Raw genomic sequence first — 24,007 nt, 5'->3', positions numbered from 1 at the left:
GAGCATGTTCACCTCCCTGGCTAAGATCATCAAGCTGCAGATTCATGCCATCATGGAGGTTCCCACCAGACTGGACAAGGACAAGCTGGAAGGACTACGCCCAGCTGGGGCTCGCTACGAGGTCAGAGGTTGTTTTAGAGACGGCTTATGGTCTCTGTGTGAATCAGTCGGATGATCATGGCGCTTGCGATGACAAAGGTTGTGGGTTCGATTCCCGCTGGGGCCTCCCAATAGAAAATGTATGCACACATGACTGTTAGGACCTATAGTAGTGGCTATAACTAGGACCTATAGTATAACTAGGACCTATAGTAGTGACTATAACTAGGACCTATAGTAGTGACTATAACTAGGACCTATAGTAGTGACTATAACTAGGACCTATAGTAGTAACTATAACTAGGACCTATAGTAGTGACTATAACTAGGACCTATAGTAGTGACTATAACTAGGACCTGTAGTAGTGACTATAACTAGGACCTATAGTAGTGACTATAACTAGGACCTATAGTAGTGACTATAACTAGGACCTATAGTAGGGACTATAACTAGGACCTATAGTAGTGACTATAACTAGGACCTATAGTAGTGACTATAACTAGGACCTATAGTAGTGACTATAACCTATAGTAGTGACTATAACTAGGACCTGTAGTAGTGACTATAACTAGGACCTATAGTAGTGACTATAACTAGGACCTATAGTAGGGACTACTAACTAGGACCTATAGTAGTGACTATAACTAGGACCTATAGTAGTGACTACTATAGGACCTAGTTATAGTTACTACTATAGGACCTATAGTAGTGACTATAACTAGGACCTATAGTAGTGACTATAACCTATAGTATTGACTATAACTAGGACCTATAGTAGTGACTATAACTAGGACCTATAGTAGTGACTATAACCTATAGTATTGACTATAACTAGGACCTATAGTAGTGACTATAACTAGGACCTATAGTAGTGACTATAACTAGGACCTATAGTAGTGACTATAACTAGGACCTATAGTAGTGACTATAACTAGGACCTATAGTAGTGACTATAACTAGGACCTATAGTAGGGACTATAACTAGGACCTATAGTAGTCACTATAACTAGGACCTATAGTAGTGACTACTAACTAGGACCTATAGTAGTGACTATAACTAGGACCTATAGTAGTGACTATAACTAGGACCTATAGTAGTGACTATAACTAGGACCTATAATAGTGACTATAACTAGGACCTATAGTAGTGACTATAACTAGGACCTATAGTAGTGACTATAACTAGGACCTATAGTATAACTAGGACCTATAGTATTGACTATAACTAGGACCTATAGTATAACTAGGACCTATAGTAGTGACTATAACTAGGACCTATAGTAGTGACTATAACTAGGACCTATAGTAGTGACTGTAACTAGGACCTATAGTAGTAACTATAACTAGGACCTATAGTAGTAACTATAACTAGGACCTATAGTAGTGACTATAACTAGGACCTATAGTAGTGACTATAACTAGGACCTATAGTAGTGACTATAACTAGGACCTATAGTAGTGACTATAACTAGGACCTATAGTAGTGACTATAACTAGGACCTATAGTAGTGACTATAAATAGGACCTATAGTAGTGACTATAACTAGGACCTATAGTAGGGACTATAACTAGGACCTATAGTAGTGACTATAACTAGGACCTATAGTAGGGACTATAACTAGGACCTATAAGTGACTATAAATAGGACCTATAGTAGTGACTATAACTAGGACCTATAGTAGTGACTATAACTAGGACCTATAGTAGTGACTATAACTAGGACCTATAGTAGTGACTATAACTAGGACCTATAGTAGTGACTATAACTAGGACCTATAGTATAACTAGGACCTATAGTATTGACTATAACTAGGACCTATAGTAGTGACTATAACTAGGACCTATAGTAGTGACTATAACTAGGACCTATAGTAGTGACTATAACTAGGACCTATAGTAGTGACTATAACTAGGACCTATAGTAGTGACTATAACTAGGACCTATAGTAGTGACTATAACTAGGACCTATAGTAGTAACTATAACTAGGACCTATAGTAGTGACTATAACTAGGACCTATAGTAGTGACTATAAATAGGACCTATAGTAGTGACTATAACTAGGACCTATAGTAGTGACTATAACTAGGACCTATAGTAGTGACTATAACTAGGACCTATAGTAGTGACTATAACTAGGACCTATAGTAGTGACTATAACTAGGACCTATAGTAGTGACTATAACTAGGACCTATAGTAGTGACTATAACTAGGTCCTATAGTAGTGACTATAACTAGGACCTATAGTAGTGACTATAAATAGGACCTATAGTAGTGACTATAACAGGACCTATAGTAGTGACTATAACTAGGACCTATAGTAGTGACTATAACTAGGACCTATAGTAGTGACTATAACTAGGACCTATAGTAGTGACTATAACTAGGACCTATAGTAGTGACTATAACTAGGACCTATAGTAGTGACTATAACTAGGACCTATAGTAGTGACTATAACTAGGACCTATAGTAGTGACTATAACTAGGACCTATAGTAGTGACTATAACTAGGACCTATAGTAGTGACTATAACTAGGACCTATAGTAGTGACTATAACTAGGACCTATAGTAGTAACTATAACTAGGACCTATAGTAGTGACTATAACTAGGACCTATAGTAGTGACTATAACTAGGACCTATAGTAGTAACTATAACTAGGACCTATAGTAGTGACTATAACTAGGACCTATAGTAGTGACTATAACTAGGACCTATAGTAGTGACTATAACTAGGACCTATAGTAGTAACTATAACTAGGACCTATAGTAGTGACTATAACTAGGACCTATAGTAGTGACTATAACTAGGACCTATAGTAGGGACTATAACTAGGACCTATAGTAGTGACTATAACTAGGACCTATAGTAGTGACTATAACTAGGACCTATAGTAGTAACTATAACTAGGACCTATAGTAGTGACTATAACTAGGACCTATAGTAGTGACTATAACTAGGACCTATAGTAGGGACTATAACTAGGACCTATAGTAGTGACTATAACTAGGACCTATAGTAGTGACTATAACTAGGACCTATAGTAGTGACTATAACTAGGACCTATAGTAGTGACTATAACTAGGACCTATAGTAGTAACTATAACTAGGACCTATAGTAGTGACTATAACTAGGACCTATAGTAGTGACTATAACTAGGACCTATAGTATAACTAGGACCTATAGTAGTGACTATAACTAGGACCTATAGTAGTGACTATAACTAGGACCTATAGTAGTGACTATAACCTATAGTACTGACTATAACTAGGACCTATAGTAGTGACTATAACTAGGACCTATAGTAGTGACTATAACTAGGACCTATAGTAGTGACTATAACTAGGACCTATAGTATAACTAGGACCTATAGTAGTGACTATAACTAGGACCTATAGTAGTGACTATATCTAGGACCTATAGTAGTGACTATAACTAGGACCTATAGTAGTGACTATAACTAGGACCTATAGTAGTGACTATAACTAGGACCTATAGTAGTGACTATAACTAGGACCTATAGTAGTGACTATAACTAGGACCTATAGTAGTACTACTAACTAGGACCTATAGTAGTGACTATAACTAGGACCTATAGTAGTGACTATAACTAGGACCTATAGTATAACTAGGACCTATAGTAGTGACTATAACTAGGACCTATAGTATAACTAGGACCTATAGTAGTGACTATAACTAGGACCTATAGTATAACTAGGACCTATAGTAGTGACTATAACTAGGACCTATAGTAGTGACTATAACTAGGACCTATAGTAGTGACTATAACTAGGACCTATAGTAGTGACTATAACTAGGACCTATAGTAGTGACTATAACTAGGACCTATAGTAGTGACTATAACTAGGACCTATAGTATAACTAGTGGACCTATAGTAGTGACTATAACTAGGACCTATAGTAGTGACTGTAACTAGGACCTATAGTAGGGACTATAACTAGGACCTATAGTAGTGACTGTAACTAGGACCTATAGTAGTGACTATAACTAGGACCTATAGTAGTGACTATAACTAGGACCTATAGTAGTGACTATAACTAGGACCTATAGTAGTGACTATAACTAGGACCTATAGTAGTGACTGTAACTAGGACCTATAGTAGTGACTATAACTAGGACCTATAGTAGTAACTATAACTAGGACCTATAGTAGTGACTATAACTAGGACCTATAGTAGTGACTATAACTAGGACCTATAGTAGTGACTATAACTAGGACCTATAGTAGTGACTATAACTAGGACCTATAGTAGTGACTATAACTAGGACCTATAGTAGGACCTATAGTACTATAACTAGGACCTATAGTAGTGACTATAACTAGGACCTATAGTAGTGACTATAACTAGTAGTGACTATAACTAGGACCTATAGTAGTGACTATAACTAGGACCTATAGTAGTGACTATAACTAGGACCTATAGTAGTGACTATAACTAGGACCTATAGTAGTAACTATAACTAGGACCTATAGTAGTGACTATAACTAGGACCTATAGTAGTGACTATAAATAGGACCTATAGTAGTGACTATAACTAGGACCTATAGTAGTGACTATAACTAGGTAGTGACTATAACTAGGACCTATAGTAGTGACTATAACTAGGACCTATAGTAGTGACTATAACTAGGACCTATAGTAGTGACTATAACTAGGACCTATAGTAGTGACTATAACTAGGACCTATAGTAGTGACTATAACTAGGACCTATAGTAGTGACTATAACTAGGACCTATAGTAGTGACTATAACTAGGACCTATAGTAGTGACTATAACTAGGACCTATAGTAGTGACTATAACTAGGACCTATAGTAGTAACTATAACTAGGACCTATAGTAGTGACTATAACTAGGACCTATAGTAGTGGACCTATAGTAGTGACTAGGACCTATAGTAGTAACTATAACTAGGACCTATAGTAGTGACTATAACTAGGACCTATAGTAGTGACTATAACTAGGACCTATAGTAGTGACTATAACTAGGACCTATAGTAGTGACTATAACTAGGACCTATAGTAGTGACTATAACTAGGACCTATAGTAGTAACTAGGACCTATAGTAGTGACTATAACTAGGACCTATAGTAGTGACTATAACTAGGACCTATAGTAGTAACTATAACTAGGACCTATAGTAGTGACTATAACTAGGACCTATAGTAGTGACTATAACTAGGACCTATAGTAGGGACTAGGACCTATAGTAGTGACTATAACTAGGACCTATAGTAGTGACTATAACTAGGACCTATAGTAGTAACTATAACTAGGACCTATAGTAGTGACTATAACTAGGACCTATAGTAGTGACTATAACTAGGACCTATAGTAGGGACTATAACTAGGACCTATAGTAGTGACTATAACTAGGACCTATAGTAGTGACTATAACTAGGACCTATAGTAGTGACTATAACTAGGACCTATAGTAGTGACTATAACTAGGACCTATAGTAGTAACTATAACTAGGACCTATAGTAGTGACTATAACTAGGACCTATAGTAGTGACTATAACTAGGACCTATAGTATAACTAGGACCTATAGTAGTGACTATAACTAGGACCTATAGTAGTGACTATAACTAGGACCTATAGTAGTGACTATAACCTATAGTACTGACTATAACTAGGACCTATAGTAGTGACTATAACTAGGACCTATAGTAGTGACTATAACTAGGACCTATAGTAGTGACTATAACTAGGACCTATAGTATAACTAGGACCTATAGTAGTGACTATAACTAGGACCTATAGTAGTGACTATATCTAGGACCTATAGTAGTGACTATAACTAGGACCTATAGTAGTGACTATAACTAGGACCTATAGTAGTGACTATAACTAGGACCTATAGTAGTGACTATAACTAGGACCTATAGTAGTGACTATAACTAGGACCTATAGTATAACTAGGACCTATAGTAGTGACTATAACTAGGACCTATAGTAGTGACTATAACTAGGACCTATAGTATAACTAGGACCTATAGTAGTGACTATAACTAGGACCTATAGTATAACTAGGACCTATAGTAGTGACTATAACTAGGACCTATAGTATAACTAGGACCTATAGTAGTGACTATAACTAGGACCTATAGTAGTGACTATAACTAGGACCTATAGTAGTGACTATAACTAGGACCTATAGTAGTGACTATAACTAGGACCTATAGTAGTGACTATAACTAGGACCTATAGTAGTGACTATAACTAGGACCTATAGTATAACTAGGACCTATAGTATAACTAGGACCTATAGTAGTGACTATAACTAGGACCTATAGTAGGGACTGTAACTAGGACCTATAGTAGGGACTAACTAGGACCTATAGTAGTGACTGTAACTAGGACCTATAGTAGTGACTATAACTAGGACCTATAGTAGTGACTATAACTAGGACCTATAGTAGTGACTATAACTAGGACCTATAGTAGTAACTATAACTAGGACCTATAGTAGTGACTATAACTAGGACCTATAGTAGTAACTATAACTAGGACCTATAGTAGTGACTATAACTAGGACCTATAGTAGTGACTATAACTAGGACCTATAGTAGGGACTATAACTAGGACCTATAGTAGTGACTATAACTAGGACCTATAGTAGTGACTATAACTAGGACCTATAGTAGTAACTATAACTAGGACCTATAGTAGTGACTATAACTAGGACCTATAGTAGTGACTATAACTAGGACCTATAGTAGTGACTATAACTAGGACCTATAGTAGTGACTATAACTAGGACCTATAGTAGTGACTATAACTAGGACCTATAGTAGTGACTATAACTAGGACCTATAGTAGTGACTATAACTAGGACCTATAGTAGTACTATAACTAGGACCTATAGTAGTGACTATAACTAGGACCTATAGTAGTGACTATAACTAGGACCTATAGTATAACTAGGACCTATAGTAGTGACTATAACTAGGACCTATAGTAGTGACTATAACTAGGACCTATAGTAGTGACTATAACCTATAGTACTGACTATAACTAGGACCTATAGTAGTGACTATAACTAGGACCTATAGTAGTGACTATAACTAGGACCTATAGTAGTGACTATAACTAGGACCTATAGTATAACTAGGACCTATAGTAGTGACTATAACTAGGACCTATAGTAGTGACTATATCTAGGACCTATAGTAGTGACTATAACTAGGACCTATAGTAGTGACTATAACTAGGACCTATAGTAGTGACTATAACTAGGACCTATAGTAGTGACTATAACTAGGACCTATAGTAGTGACTATAACTAGGACCTACTAGGACCTATAGTAGTGACTATAACTAGGACCTATAGTAGTGACTATAACTAGGACCTATAGTATAACTAGGACCTATAGTAGTGACTATAACTAGGACCTATAGTATAACTAGGACCTATAGTAGTGACTATAACTAGGACCTATAGTATAACTAGGACCTATAGTAGTGACTATAACTAGGACCTATAGTAGTGACTATAACTAGGACCTATAGTAGTGACTATAACTAGGACCTATAGTAGTGACTATAACTAGGACCTATAGTAGTGACTATAACTAGGACCTATAGTAGTGACTATAACTAGGACCTATAGTATAACTAGGACCTATAGTATAACTAGGACCTATAGTAGTGACTATAACTAGGACCTATAGTAGGGACTGTAACTAGGACCTATAGTAGGGACTGTAACTATAACTAGGACCTATAGTAGTGACTATAACTAGGACCTATAGTAGTGACTATAACTAGGACCTATAGTAGTGACTATAACTAGGACCTATAGTAGTGACTATAACTAGGACCTATAGTAGTGACTATAACTAGGACCTATAGTAGTGACTATAACTAGGACCTATAGTAGTGACTATAACTAGGACCTATAGTAGTGACTATAACTAGGACCTATAGTAGTGACTATAACTAGGACCTATAGTAGGGACTATAACTAGGACCTATAGTAGTGACTATAACTAGGACCTATAGTAGTGACTATAACTAGGACCTAACTAGGACCTATAGTAGTGACTATAACTAGGACCTATAGTAGTGACTATAACTAGGACCTATAGTAGGGACTATAACTAGGACCTATAGTAGTATAACTAGGACCTATAGTAGTGACTATAACTAGGACCTATAGTAGTGACTATAACTAGGACCTATAGTAGTGACTATAACTAGGACCTATAGTAGTAACTATAACTAGGACCTATAGTAGTGACTATAACTAGGACCTATAGTAGTGACTATAACTAGGACCTATAGTATAACTAGGACCTATAGTAGTGACTATAACTAGGACCTATAGTAGTGACTATAACTAGGACCTATAGTAGTGACTATAACTAGGACCTATAGTATAACTAGGACCTATAGTAGTGACTATAACTAGGACCTATAGTAGTGACTATAACTAGGACCTATAGTAGTGACTATAACCTATAGTACTGACTATAACTAGGACCTATAGTAGTGACTATAACTAGGACCTATAGTAGTGACTATAACTAGGACCTATAGTAGTGACTATAACTAGGACCTATAGTATAACTAGGACCTATAGTAGTGACTATATCTAGGACCTATAGTAGTGACTATAACTAGGACCTATAGTAGTGACTATAACTAGGACCTATAGTAGTGACTATAACTAGGACCTATAGTAGTGACTATAACTAGGACCTATAGTAGTGACTATAACTAGGACCTATAGTATAACTAGGACCTATAGTAGTGACTATAACTAGGACCTATAGTAGTGACTATAACTAGGACCTATAGTATAACTAGGACCTATAGTAGTGACTATAACTAGGACCTATAGTAGTGACTATAACTAGGACCTATAGTAGTGACTATAACTAGGACCTATAGTAGTGACTATAACTAGGACCTATAGTATAACTAGGACCTATAGTAGTGACTATAACTAGGACCTATAGTAGTGACTATAACTAGGACCTATAGTATAACTAGGACCTATAGTAGTGACTATAACTAGGACCTATAGTAGTGACTATAACTAGGACCTATAGTATAACTAGGACCTATAGTAGTGACTATAACTAGGACCTATAGTATAACTAGGACCTATAGTAGTGACTATAACTAGGACCTATAGTAGTGACTATAACTAGGACCTATAGTAGTGACTATAACTAGGACCTATAGTAGTGACTATAACTAGGACCTATAGTAGTGACTATAACTAGGACCTATAGTAGTGACTATAACTAGGACCTATAGTATAACTAGGACCTATAGTATAACTAGGACCTATAGTAGTGACTATAACTAGGACCTATAGTAGTGACTATAACTAGGACCTATAGTAGTGACTATAACTAGGACCTATAGTAGTGACTATAACTAGGACCTATAGTAGTAACTATAACTAGGACCTATAGTAGTGACTATAACTAGGACCTATAGTAGTGACTATAACTAGGACCTATAGTAGTGACTATAACTAGGACCTATAGTAGTGACTATAACTAGGACCTATAGTATAACTAGGACCTATAGTAGTGACTATAACTAGGACCTATAGTAGTGACTATAACTAGGACCTATAGTAGTGACTATAACTAGGACCTATAGTAGTGACTATAACTAGGACCTATAGTAGGGACTATAACTAGGACCTATAGTAGTGACTGTAACTAGGACCTATAGTAGTGACTGTAACTAGGACCTATAGTAGTGACTATAACTAGGACCTATAGTAGTGACTATAACTAGGACCTATAGTAGTGACTATAACTAGGACCTATAGTAGTGACTATAACTAGGACCTATAGTAGTGACTGTAACTAGGACCTATAGTAGTGACTATAACTAGGACCTATAGTAGTAACTATAACTAGGACCTATAGTAGTGACTATAACTAGGACCTATAGTAGTGACTATAACTAGGACCTATAGTAGTGACTATAACTAGGACCTATAGTAGTGACTATAACTAGGACCTATAGTAGTGACTATAACTAGGACCTATAGTAGTGACTATAACTAGGACCTATAGTAGTGACTATAACTAGGACCTATAGTAGTGACTATAACTAGGACCTATAGTAGTGACTATAACTAGGACCTATAGTATAACTAGGACCTATAGTAGGGACTATAACTAGGACCTATAGTATAACTAGGACCTATAGTAGTGACTATAACTAGGACCTATAGTAGTGACTATAACTAGGACCTATAGTAGTGACTATAACTAGGACCTATAGTAGTGACTATAACTAGGACCTATAGTAGTGACTATAACTAGGACCTATAGTAGTGACTATAACTAGGACCTATAGTATAACTAGGACCTATAGTAGTGACTATAACTAGGACCTATACTATAACTAGGACCTATAGTAGTGACTATAACTAGGACCTATAGTAGTGACTATAACTAGGACCTATAGTAGTGACTATAACTAGGACCTATAGTAGTGACTATAACTAGGACCTATAGTAGTGACTGTAACTAGGACCTATAGTAGTGACTGTAACTAGGACCTATAGTAGTGACTATAACTAGGACCTATAGTAGTGACTATAACTAGGACCTATAGTAGTGACTGTAACTAGGACCTATAGTAGTGACTGTAACTAGGACCTATAGTAGTGACTGTAACTAGGACCTATAGTAGTGACTATAACTAGGACCTATAGTAGTGACTATAACTAGGACCTATAGTAGGGACTATAACTAGGACCTATAGTAGTGACTATAACTAGGACCTATAGTAGTGACTGTAACTAGGACCTATAGTAGTGACTATAACTAGGACCTATAGTAGTGACTATAACTAGGACCTATAGTATAACTAGGACCTATAGTAGTGACTATAACTAGGACCTATACTATAACTAGGACCTATAGTAGTGACTATAACTAGGACCTATAGTATAACTAGGACCTATAGTAGTGACTATAACTAGGACCTATAGTATAACTAGGACCTATAGTAGTGACTATAACTAGGACCTATAGTATAACTAGGACCTATAGTAGTGACTATAACTAGGACCTATAGTAGTGACTGTAACTAGGACCTATAGTAGTGACTATAACTAGGACCTATAGTAGTGACTATAACTAGGACCTATAGTAGTGACTATAACTAGGACCTATAGTAGTGACTATAACTAGGACCTATAGTAGTGACTGTAACTAGGACCTATAGTAGTGACTATAACTAGGACCTATAGTATAACTATAACTAGGACCTATAGTAGTGACTATAACTAGGACCTATAGTATAACTAGGACCTATAGTAGTGACTATAACTAGGACCTATAGTAGTGACTATAACTAGGACCTATAGTAGGGACTATAACTAGGACCTATAGTAGTGACTATAACTAGGACCTATAGTAGGGACTATAACTAGGACCTATAGTAGTGACTATAACTAGGACCTATAGTAGGGACTATAACTAGGACCTATAGTAGGGACTATAACTAGGACCTATAGTAGGGACTATAACTAGGACCTATAGTAGGGACTATAACTAGGACCTATAGTAGTAACTGTAACTAGGACCTATAGTAGTGACTATAACTAGGACCTATAGTAGTGACTATAACTAGGACCTATAGTAGTGACTATAACTAGGACCTATAGTAGTGACTATAACTAGGACCTATAGTAATGACTATAACTAGGACCTATAGTAGTGACTATAACTAGGACCTATAGTAGTGACTATAACTAGGACCTATAGTAGTGACTATAACTAGGACCTATAGTAGTGACTATAACTAGGACCTATAGTATAACTAGGACCTATAGTAGTGACTATAACTAGGACCTATAGTAGTGACTATAACTAGGACCTATAGTAGTGACTGTAACTAGGACCTATAGTAGTGACTGTAACTAGGACCTATAGTAGTGACTGTAACTAGGACCTATAGTATAACTATAACTAGGACCTATAGTAGTGACTGTAACTAGGACCTATAGTAGTGACTATAACTAGGACCTATAGTAGTGACTATAACTAGGACCTATAGTAGTGACTGTAACTAGGACCTATAGTAGTGACTGTAACTAGGACCTATAGTATAACTATAACTAGGACCTATAGTAGTGACTGTAACTAGGACCTATAGTAGTGACTATAACTAGGACCTATAGTAGTGACTATAACTAGGACCTATAGTAGTGACTGTAACTAGGACCTATAGTAGTGACTATAACTAGGACCTATAGTAGTGACTATAACTAGGACCTATAGTAGTGACTATAACTAGGACCTATAGTAGTGACTATAACTAGGACCTATAGTAGTGACTATAACTAGGACCTATACTATAACTAGGACCTATAGTAGTGACTATAACTAGGACCTATAGTATAACTAGGACCTATAGTAGTGACTATAACTAGGACCTATAGTAGTGACTATAACTAGGACCTATAGTAGTAACTATAACTAGGACCTATAGTAGTAACTATAACTAGGACCTATAGTAGTGACTGTAACTAGGACCTATAGTAGGGACTATAACTAGGACTTATAGTAGTGACTGTAACTAGGACCTATAGTAGTGACTGTAACTAGGACCTATAGTAGTGACTATAACTAGGACCTATAGTAGTGACTGTAACTAGGACCTATAGTAGTGACTACAACTAGGACCTATAGTAGTGACTACAACTAGGACCTATAGTAGTGACTATAACTAGGACCTATAGTAGTGACTACAACTAGGACCTATAGTAGTGACTGTAACTAGGACCTATAGTAGTGACTGTAACTAGGACCTATAGTAGTGACTATAACTAGGACCTATAGTATAACTAGGACCTATAGTAGTGACTATAACTAGGACCTATAGTAGTGACTATAACTAGGACCTATAGTAGTGACTGTAACTAGGACCTATAGTAGTGACTATAACTAGGACCTATAGTATAACTAGGACCTATAGTAGTGACTATAACTAGGACCTATAGTATAACTAGGACCTATAGTAGTGACTATAACTAGGACCTATAGTATAACTAGGACCTATAGTAGTGACTATAACTAGGACCTATAGTATAACTATAACTAGGACCTATAGCGGCGTTCTGTGAGAGGCAGCGTTCTGTGAGAGGCGGCGTTCTGTGAGAGGCGGCGTTCTGTGAGAGGCGGCGTTGTGTGAGAGGCGGCGTTGTGTGAGAGGCGGCGTTGTGTGAGAGGCGGCGTTGTGTGAGAGGCGGCGTTGTGTGAGAGGCGGCGTTGTGTGAGAGGCGGCGTTGTGTGAGAGGCGGCGTTCTGTGAGAGGCAGTGGTTTTTCTACAGCTGAACATCCTGGACTTGTTATTTTGTTCCTGATGTTCTCACAGGTTGCCAAACTCACCCACGCCATCTCCATCTTCACTGAAGGGATTCTGATGATGAAGACGACGCTGGTTGGAATCATCAAGGTCAGTTGTTAAACTAAAACGGGTTTGTGCAACTGTTGTTTTTAGATATATTGACGGCAGGTAGCCTAGTGGTTAGAGCGTTGGACTAGTAATCGAAAGGTTGGTAGAATCTCTCAAGCTGACAAGGTAAATCAGTCTTTCTGCCACTGAACAGGCAGTTAACCTACTGTTCCCCGGTAGGCCATCATTTTAAAATAAGAATTTGTTCTTAACTGACTTGCCTAGTTAAATAAAGATGAAATAAAATAAAAATATATGTTTATATTTGAGAAAATGTGTCTAAATGCAGAAGTCTTACCTTTTTTAATGGCGTCTCTTCAGGTGGATCCCAAGCAGCTCCTGGAAGATGGTATCAGGAAGGAGTTGGTGAGAAGAGTAGCCTACGCTCTACACAAAGGACTTATCTTTAACCCCAAGGCTAAGGTGAGATAGTAGCCTACGCTCTACACAAAGGACTTATCTTTAACCCCAAGGCTAAGATGAGATAGTAGCCTAAGTTCTACACAAAGGACTTATCTTTAACCCCAAGGCTAAGGTGAGATAGTAGCCTACGCTCTACACAAAGGACTTATCTTTAACCCCAAGGCTAAGGTGAGAAGAGTAGCCTACGCTCTACACAAAGGACTTATCTTTAACCCCAAGGCTAAGGTGAGATAGTAGCCTACGCTCTACACAAAGGACTTACAGTGCCTTGCGAAAGTATTCGGCCCCCTTGAACTTTGCGACCTTTTGCCACATTTCAGGCTTCAAACATAAAGATATAAAACTGTATTTTTTTGTGGAGAATCAACAACAAGTGGGACACAATCATGAAGTGGAACGACATTTATTGGATATTTCAAACTTTTTTAACAAATCAAAAACTGAAAAATTGGGCGTGCAAAATTATTCAGCCCCTTTACTTTCAGTGCAGCAAACTCTCTCCAGAAGTTCAGTGAGGATCTCTGAATGATCCAATGTTGACCTAAATGACTAATGATGATAAATACAATCCACCTGTGTGTAATCAAGTCTCCGTATAAATGCACCTGCACTGTGATAGTCTCAGAGGTCCGTTAAAAGCGCAGAGAGCATCATGAAGAACAAGGAACACACCAGGCAGGTCCGAGATACTGTTGTGAAGAAGTTTAAAGCCGGATTTGGATACAAAAAGATTTCCCAAGCTTTAAACATCCCAAGGAGCACTGTGCAAGCGATAATATTGAAATTGAAGGAGTATCAGACCACTGCAAATCTACCAAGACCTGGCCGTCCCTCTAAACTTTCAGCTCATACAAGGAGAAGACTGATCAGAGATGCAGCCAAGAGGCCCATGATCACTCTGGATGAACTGCAGAGATCTACAGCTGAGGTGGGAGACTCTGTCCATAGGACAACAATCAGTCGCATATTGCACAAATCTGGCCTTTTATGGAAGAGTGGCAAGAAGAAAGCTATTTCTTAAAGCTATCCATAAAAAGTGTCGTTTAAAGTTTGCCACAAGCCACCTGGGAGACACCAAACATGTGGAAGAAGGTGCTCTGGTCAGATGAAACCAAAATTGAACTTTTTGGCAACAATGCAAAACGTTATGTTTGGCGTAAAAGCAACACAGCTCATCACCCTGAACACACCATCCCCACTGTCAAACATGGTGGTGGCAGCATCATGGTTTGGGCCTGCTTTTCTTCAGCAGGGACAGGGAAGATGGTTAAAATTGATGGGAAGATGGATGGAGCCAAATACAGGACCATTCTGGAAGAAAACCTGATGGAGTCTGCAAAAACCTGAGACTGGGACGGAGATTTGTCTTCCAACAAGACAATGATCCAAAACATAAAGCAAAATCTACAATGGAATGGTTCAAAAATAAACATATCCAGGTGTTAGAATGGCCAAGTCAAAGTCCAGACCTGAATCCAATCGAGAATCTGTGGAAAGAACTGAAAACTGCTGTTCACAAATGCTCTCCATCCAACCTCACTGAGCTCGAGCTGTTTTGCAAGGAGGAATGGGAAAAAATGTCAGTCTCTCGATGTGCAAAACTGATAGAGACATACCCCAAGCGACTTACAGCTGTAATCGCAGCAAAAGGTGGCGCTACAAAGTATTAACTTAAGGGGGCTGAATAATTTTGCACGCCCAATTTTTCAGTTTTTGATTTGTTAAAACAGTTTGAAATATCCAATAAATGTCGTTCCACTTCATGATTGTGTCCCACTTGTTGTTGATTCTTCACAAAAAAATACAGTTTTATATCTTTATGTTTGAAGCCTGAAATGTGGCAAAAGGTCGCAAAGTTCAAGGGGGCCGAATACTTTCGCAAGGCACTGTATCTTTAACCCCAAGGCTAAGGTGAGATAGTAGCCTACGCTCTACACAAAGGACTTATCTTTAACCCCAAGGCTAAGGTGAGATAGTAGCCTACGCTCTACACAAAGGACTTATCTTTAACCCCAAGGCTAAGGTGAGATAGTAGCCTACGCTCTACACAAATGACTTATCTTTAACCCCAAGGCTAAGGTGAGATAGTAGCCTACGCTCTACACAAAGGACTTATCTTTAACCCCAAGGCTAAGGTGAGATAGTAGCCTACGCTCTACACAAAGGACTTATCTTTAACCCCAAGGCTAAGGTGAGATAGTAGCCTACGCTCTACACAAAGGACTTATCTTTAACCCCAAGGCTAAGGTGAGAAGAGTAGCCTACGCTCTACACAAAGGACTTATCTTTAACCCCAAGGCTAAGGTGAGATAGTAGCCTACGCTCTACACAAAGGACTTATCTTTAACCCCAAGGCTAAGGTGAGATAGTAGCCTACGCTCTACACAAAGGACTTATCTTTACCCCCAAGGCTAAGGTGAGAAGAGTAGCCTACGCTCTACACAAAGGACTTATCTTTACCCCCAAGGCTAAGGTGAGATATCTGACCATAACACAGCACAATATCAACCGTTCTGAGGGGCTGTCGAATGGCGCAGCGGTCTAAGGCACTGCACCTCAGTGCGAGAGGCATCACTACAGACCCTAGTTCGATTCCGGGCTGTATCACATCCGGCCGGGAGTCCCATAAGGTGGCGCACAATTGGCCCAGCGTCGTCCCGGGTTTGGCCGGGGTAGACTGTTCATTGAAAATACAAATTCTTTCTTAACTGACTTGCCTAGTTAAATAAAGGTTACATTTAAAAAATAAATCCACAGTACCATTCAGCACAAGGTTAACCGTCACTTTCAAAAACTTTCACTGTCTGAAGTATCCGTTTTTTCAGGTTTTATTCATGACAGAATACAAAAACAAAGTTGTCTGCTAACTTGAAAATGTAAAAAAAAAGATATATATTTTAAAGTATTACAGAATATTAAATATTGGTAAATGTCATTTCTCATCACCTGGTACAGACCAGTGAGTTGATGCTAAATCCTGGTAAATGTAATTTCTCATCACCTGGTACAGACCAGTGAGTTGATGCTAAATCCTGGTAAATGTCATTTCTCATCACCTGGTACAGACCAGTGAGTTGATGCTAAATCCTTGGTAAATGTCATTTCTCATCACCTGGTACAGACCAGTGAGTTGATGCCGAAGCTGAAGGAGATGGCGGCCACCATGGACGGATTCTACCGGTCCTTTGAGTACATCCAGGATTACGTCTCCATCTACGGCCTGAAGATCTGGCAGGAGGAGGTCTCTCGTATCATCAACTACAACGTGGAGCAGGAGTGCAACAGCTTCCTACGCACCAAGGTTTGACCTTTTTATAGGGTCACATGACCTCTTTCTCACTGGGTCTGGTTGATTCCTTGTATCTCCTTTTTATAAATAGTCACATGACCTCTTTCTCAGTGGGTCTGGTTGATTCCTTGTATCTCCTTTTTTAATATAGTCACATGACCTCTTTCTCACTGGGTCTGGTTGATTCCTTGTATCTCCTTTTTTAATATAGTCACATGACCTCTTTCTCACTGGGTCTGGTTGATTCCTTGTATCTCCTTTTTTAATATAGTCACATGACCTCTTTCTCACTGGGTCTGGTTGATTCCTTGTATCTCCTTTTTTAATATAGTCACATGACCTCTTTCTCAGTGGGTCTGGTTGATTCCTTGTATCTCCTTTTTTAATATAGTCACATGACCTCTTTCTCACTGGGTCTGGTTGATTCCTTGTATCCCCTTTCTATATATAGTCACATGACCTCTTTCTCAGTGGGTCTGGTTGATTCCTTGTATCTCCTTTTTTAATATAGTCACATGACCTCTTTCTCACTGGGTCTGGTTGATTCCTTGTATCTCCTTTTTTAATATAGTCACATGACCTCTTTCTCACTGGGTCTGGTTGATTCCTTGTATCTCCTTTTTTAATATAGTCACATGACCTCTTTCTCACTGGGTCTGGTTGATTCCTTGTATCTCCTTTTTTAATATAGTCACATGACCTCTTTCTCAGTGGGTCTGGTTGATTCCTTGTATCTCCTTTTTTAATATAGTCACATGACCTCTTTCTCACTGGGTCTGGTTGATTCCTTGTATCCCCTTTCTATATATAGTCACATGACCTCTTTCTCAGTGGGTCTGGTTGATTCCTTGTATCTCCTTTTTTAATATAGTCACATGACCTCTTTCTCACTGGGTCTGGTTGATTCCTTGTATCTCCTTTTTTAATATAGTCACATGACCTCTTTCTCACTGGGTCTGGTTGATTCCTTGTATCCCCTTTCTATATATAGTCACATTACCTCTTTCTCAGTGGGTCTGGTTGATTCCTTGTGCCTGCTTTTTATAAATAGTCACATGACCTCTTTCTCAGTGGGTCTGGTTGATTCCTTGTATCCCTTTTTTTAAATACAGTGGGGCAAAAAAGTATTTAGTCGGCCACCAATTGTGCAAGTTCTCCCACTTAAAAAGATGAGAGAGGCCTGTAATTTTCATCATAGGTACACTTCAACGATGACAGGCAAAATGAGAAGAAAAATCCAGAACATCACATTGTAGGATTTTTAATGAATTTATTTGCAAATTATGGTGGAAAATAAGTATATATAGTAGAACTATATACAGTAGAGAGGCTATATACAGGAGAGAGGCTATATACAGGAGAGAGGCTATATACAGGAGAGAGGCTATATACAGGAGAGAGGCTATATACAGGAGAGAGGCTATATACAGGAGAGAGGCTATATACAGGAGAGAGGCTATATACAGGAGAGAGGCTATATACAGTAGAGAGGCTATATACAGTAGAGAGGCTATATACAGTAGAGAGGCTACATACAATAGAGAGGCTATATACAGTAGAGAGGCTATATACAGGAGGGAGGCTATATACAGGAGGGAGGCTATATACAGGAGGGAGGCTATATACAGGAGGGAGGCTATATACAGGAGGGAGGCTATATACAGGAGGGAGGCTATATACAGGAGGGAGGCTATATACAGGAGAGAGGCTATATACAGGAGAGAGGCTATATACAGGAGAGAGGCTATATACAGGAGAGAGGCTATATACAGGAGAGGCTATATACAGGGGAGACTATATACAGTAGAGGGGCTATATACATTAGGGAGACTATATACAGTAGAGGGGCTATATACAGTAGAGGGGCTGTATACATTAGAGGGGCTGTATACAGTAGAGGGGCTGTATACAGTAGAGGGGCTGTATACAGTAGAGGGGCTGTATACAGTAGAGGGGCTGTATACAGTAGAGGGGCTATATACAGTAGAGGGGCTATATACAGTAGAGGGGCTATATACAGTAGAGGGGCTATATACAGGAGAGGCTATATACAGGGGAGACTATATACATTAGAGGGGCTGTATACATTAGAGGGGCTATATACAGTAGAGAGGCTATATACAGTAGAGGGGCTATATACAGGAGAGAGGCTATATACAGGAGAGGCTATATACAGGGGAGACTATATACAGTAGAGGGGCTGTATACATTAGAGGGGCTATATACAGGAGAGAGGCTATATACAGGAGAGAGGCTATATACATTAGGGAGACTATATACATTAGGGAGACTATATACAGTAGAGGGGCTATATACAGTAGAGGGGCTATATACAGTAGAGGGGCTATATACAGTAGAGAGGCTATATACAGTAGAGAGGCTCTATACAGTAGAGGGGTTATATACAGTATATATTAGCTGGTTGAATCAGGTTAGTTACATCTGGGGTGTTGGATTGAAAACCTACAGGAGAGTAGCTCTCCAGAGACAGGGTTGGGAGAGCCCTGGTTTCAATAATATAGGTACTATTTAAACGGCTGATGTTGGCCTCTTTGTGTTTCTTAGATCCAGGATTGGCAGAGTGTCTACCAGTCGACCCATATCCCCATACCCAAGTTCCCCGCGGTCGATGAGTCTGCCACCTTCATCGGGCGACTCTGTAGAGAGATCCTCCGCATCACAGACCCCAAGTAGGTATCTCTCTCTCTCTCCATATCACCTCGGTGGCGTCAGTCTGTTAGCTTGTTAGCACTACCTACTCATTCAAGGGTATTTCTTTATTTAAAAAAAAACCCTATTTTCTACATTTGTAGAATAATAGTGAAGACATCAACACTATGAAATAACACGTATGGAATCATATAGTAAGTAACCTGACAAAAAAAATGTAATGGCCACCTTTTGCCTTGATTGACAGCTTTGAAACACTCTTGGCATTCTCTCAACCAGTTTCACCTGGAATGCTTTTCCAACAGTCATCAAGACAAAGGGTGGCTATTTGAGGATTTAATTATGGAAGGTAGCGTTGGTGTTCTTTAATAACATGATGTAAACATGGTAGAGGATGTCTGTTTTTTTTGGGATGGGGGGGTATACTCTCTTCTCAGCGCTTTTAATATGTCTTCATGCAAAGCCTTCACCTGTTACCTGTGTTTCCCAGAGCGACGTGTTACATGGACCAGTTGAACACCTGGTACGACCTGAAGACCCACCAGGAGGTGACCAACAACCGTCTGTTCTCTGAGATACAGGACACCCTGGGGACCTTCGGCCTCAACGGGCTGGACAGGCTGCTCTGCTTCATGATGGTCAAGGAACTGCAGGTCACGTGATATTATGTTGTGAAACCCAGCCTGCCAGCCTATCAACACTACTCTCCTGTCTGTTAGGATGCTATGGAATGTACTTCCGCAGTCCTAACAACTATTTAACCTTTTCATTTAACCTTTTAATTTAACCAGGTTAACATTTTAATTTAACCAGGTTAACATTTTAATTTAACCAGGTTAACATTTTAATTTAACCAGGTTAACCTTTCAATTTAACCAGGTTAACATTTTAATTTAACCAGGTTAATCTTTTAATTTAACCTTTTTAATTTAACCAGGTTAACCTTTTAATTTAACCAGGTTAACCTTTTAATTTAACCAGGTTAACCTTTTAATTTAACCAATAAATTTGATTTGATTTTTAATTTAGAATCGTCCAAGTGGTGCAGTTCGTTAGTTGCTTCCCCTTCAAGGTTCCGTAACACGACAGGGTTTGTTTTGGTTTCCATTAGAACTTCCTGTCGGTGTTTCAGAAGACCATCCTGAGAGACAAGGCTATGGTAGATGTCTTTAAAGCCATGCTGAGCGCTGTCAATCCCGTCAAAGGTATTGTGGGTAGGTATCAACAGCTCAGGAAGGATTCTTACCAGGGTTGTGTTCATTAGGATATACAATGGATAAAAAAAAAACATTTTTTAAACGATTCGCAGCGGTGAAAACAAAAAATGATTATTGAGACAAATCCAGGAAGTCCCTCCCCTGTTTCAGTCATTATAACCAGGGAACATTAGGCTCCCGCTGAACAGGAGCCAGAGATGATGACCAGGGAACATTAGGCTCCCAGTGAACAGGAGATGATAACCAGGGAACATTAGCTTCCCGCTGAACAGGACCCAGAGTTGATAACCAGGGAACATTATACTCTGGATATGACTGTCCAAGGCCAGAGATGATAACCAGGGAACATTATACTCTGGATAGGACTGTCCAAGGCCAGAGATGATAACCAGGGAACATTATACTCTGGATAGGACTGTCCAAGGCCAGAGATGATAACCAGGGAACATTATACTCTGGATAGGACTGTCCAAGGCCAGAGATGATAACCAGGGAACATTATACTCTGGATATGACTGTCCAAGGCCAGAGATGATAACCAGGGAACATTATACTCTGGATAGGACTGTCCCAAGGCCAGAGATGATAACCAGGGAACATTATACTCTGGATAGGACTGTCCAAGGCCAGAGATGATAACCAGGGAACATTATACTCTGGATAGGACTGTCCAAGGCCAGAGATGATAACCAGGGAACATTATACTCTGGATAGGACTGTCCAAGGCCAGAGATGATAACCAGGGAACATTATACTCTGGATAGGACTGTCCAAGGCCAGAGATGATAACCAGGGAACATTATACTCTGGATAGGACTGTCCAAGGCCAGAGATGATAACCAGGGAACATTATACTCTGGATAGGACTGTCCAAGGCCAGAGATGATAACCAGGGAACATTATACTCTGGATAGGACTGTCCAAGGCCAGAGATGATAACCAGGGAACATTATACTCTGGATAGGACTGTCCAAGACCAGAGATGATAACCAGGGAACATTATACTCTGGATAGGACTGTCCAAGGCCAGAGATGATAACCAGGGAACATTATACTCTGGATAGGACTGTCCAAGGCCAGAGATGATAACCAGGGAACATTATACTCTGGATAGGACTGTCCAAGGCCAGAGATGATAACCAGGGAACATTATACTCTGGATAGGACTGTCCCAAGGCCAGAGATGATAACCAGGGAACATTATACTCTGGATAGGACTGTCCAAGGCCAGAGATGATAACCAGGGAACATTATACTCTGGATATGACTGTCCCAAGGCCAGAGATGATAACCAGGGAACATTATACTCTGGATAGGACTGTCCAAGGCCAGAGATGATAACCAGGGAACATTATACTCTGGATAGGACTGTCCCAAGGCCAGAGATGATAACCAGGGAACATTATACTCTGGATAGGACTGTCCAAGACCAGAGATGATAACCAGGGAACATTATACTCTGGATAGGACTGTCCAAGGCCAGAGATGATAACCAGGGAACATTATACTCTGGATAGGACTGTCCAAGGCCAGAGATGATAACCAGGGAACATTATACTCTGGATAGGACTGTCCAAGGCCAGAGATGATAACCAGGGAACATTATACTCTGGATAGGACTGTCCAAGACCAGAGATGATAACCAGGGAACATTATACTCTGGATAGGACTGTCCAAGGCCAGAGATGATAACCAGGGAACATTATACTCTGGATAGGACTGTCCAAGGCCAGAGATGATAACCAGGGAACATTATACTCTGGATAGGACTGTCCAAGGCCAGAGATGATAACCAGGGAACATTATACTCTGGATAGGACTGTCCATCATCACTCACGGTTGCATTTCTTTGTCTTGTTTCTGTCAGCAAATGCCAGTAAAGGTTATGCCAACGCTGTCGCCAAAACACAGAGGATCTGGGGTCCGTACCTGGAGTCCATCATGAAGGTACTGTGTTTCAGTAAACTGTTTCGGCAACAACCTCCACGTTCAGTGATCGGTCTCTAGATGACTAGAATCATAGATGGGTGACACAGTGCAGAGCCTGCTGCCGTGGTAACACACTGGTACACCTCCAATTGACTCAAATTATGTCAATTAGCCTATCGGAAGCTTCTAAAGCCGCGACATCATTTTCCAAGCTGTTTAAAGGCACAGTCAACTAAATGTATGTTAACTTCTGACCCTCTGGAATTGTAATACATGTGAAATAATCTGTCTGTAAACAATTGTTGGAAAAATGACTTGTGTCAAGCACGAAGTAGATGTCCTAACCGACTTGCCAAAACTATAGTTTGTTTAACAATAAATTTGTGGAGTTGTTGAAAAACGAGTTTTAATGACTCCAACCTAAGTGTATGTAAACTTCCGACTTCAGCTGTGCACCTCGAGGTTTATTACAAGTTGAGCTGTCTTCTACACATTCCCAGCTAAACGCTGAATTGCAGTATACAGACAGAAAGGGAGATCAAAGAAAATTCTATAAGTTTTTTCGAGGTCTATACCCTCCTCCCCCAACCGGGGAGACCAGGGGGTTTCAATCCCTGTGTGGAAGTGACACGGGTTGGTTTTTCCTCAGGTTGGTCAGATGCAGATCCTGAGGCAACAGATCGCCAACGAGTTGAACTACTCCTGCAAGTTTGACTCCAAACACCTCGCTGCTGCTCTGGAAAACCTCAACAAGTCAGTGGCCCCATCTGAGAGGATGCATAGAGAGACATGACATATTTATAAGTCTCGTTATAAGACGTTATGAAGGCTCGTACATGCTTATTATTATGATAGGATGATACACAGTGGGGAGAACAAGTATTTGATACACTGCCGATGTTGCAG

General features: G+C 39.3%; 1 protein-coding gene across 1 annotated transcript in view; it reads left to right on the top strand.

The window, feature by feature from the left end:
• Positions 1–4: 4 nt before the first annotated feature.
• The window catches only part of LOC139386518 (WASH complex subunit 5-like), a 31,326-nt gene continuing 7,323 nt past the window's right edge, over positions 5–24,007 (top strand). Inside the window, exons 1-9 of the mRNA XM_071132112.1 lie at positions 5–121; positions 13,493–13,573; positions 13,895–13,996; positions 17,118–17,297; positions 19,851–19,975; positions 20,446–20,608; positions 21,067–21,169; positions 23,040–23,119; positions 23,751–23,854. Of these exons, the coding sequence (XP_070988213.1) occupies positions 5–121; positions 13,493–13,573; positions 13,895–13,996; positions 17,118–17,297; positions 19,851–19,975; positions 20,446–20,608; positions 21,067–21,169; positions 23,040–23,119; positions 23,751–23,854 (1,055 nt within the window). The remainder of the gene's footprint in view (positions 122–13,492; positions 13,574–13,894; positions 13,997–17,117; positions 17,298–19,850; positions 19,976–20,445; positions 20,609–21,066; positions 21,170–23,039; positions 23,120–23,750; positions 23,855–24,007) is intronic.

This window comes from Oncorhynchus clarkii, chromosome 3 (genome assembly GCF_045791955.1).
Source record: "Oncorhynchus clarkii lewisi isolate Uvic-CL-2024 chromosome 3, UVic_Ocla_1.0, whole genome shotgun sequence".
NCBI classification, from domain to species: Eukaryota; Metazoa; Chordata; class Actinopteri; order Salmoniformes; family Salmonidae; genus Oncorhynchus; species Oncorhynchus clarkii.
This window is presented reverse-complemented; position numbering and strand designations above follow the sequence as displayed.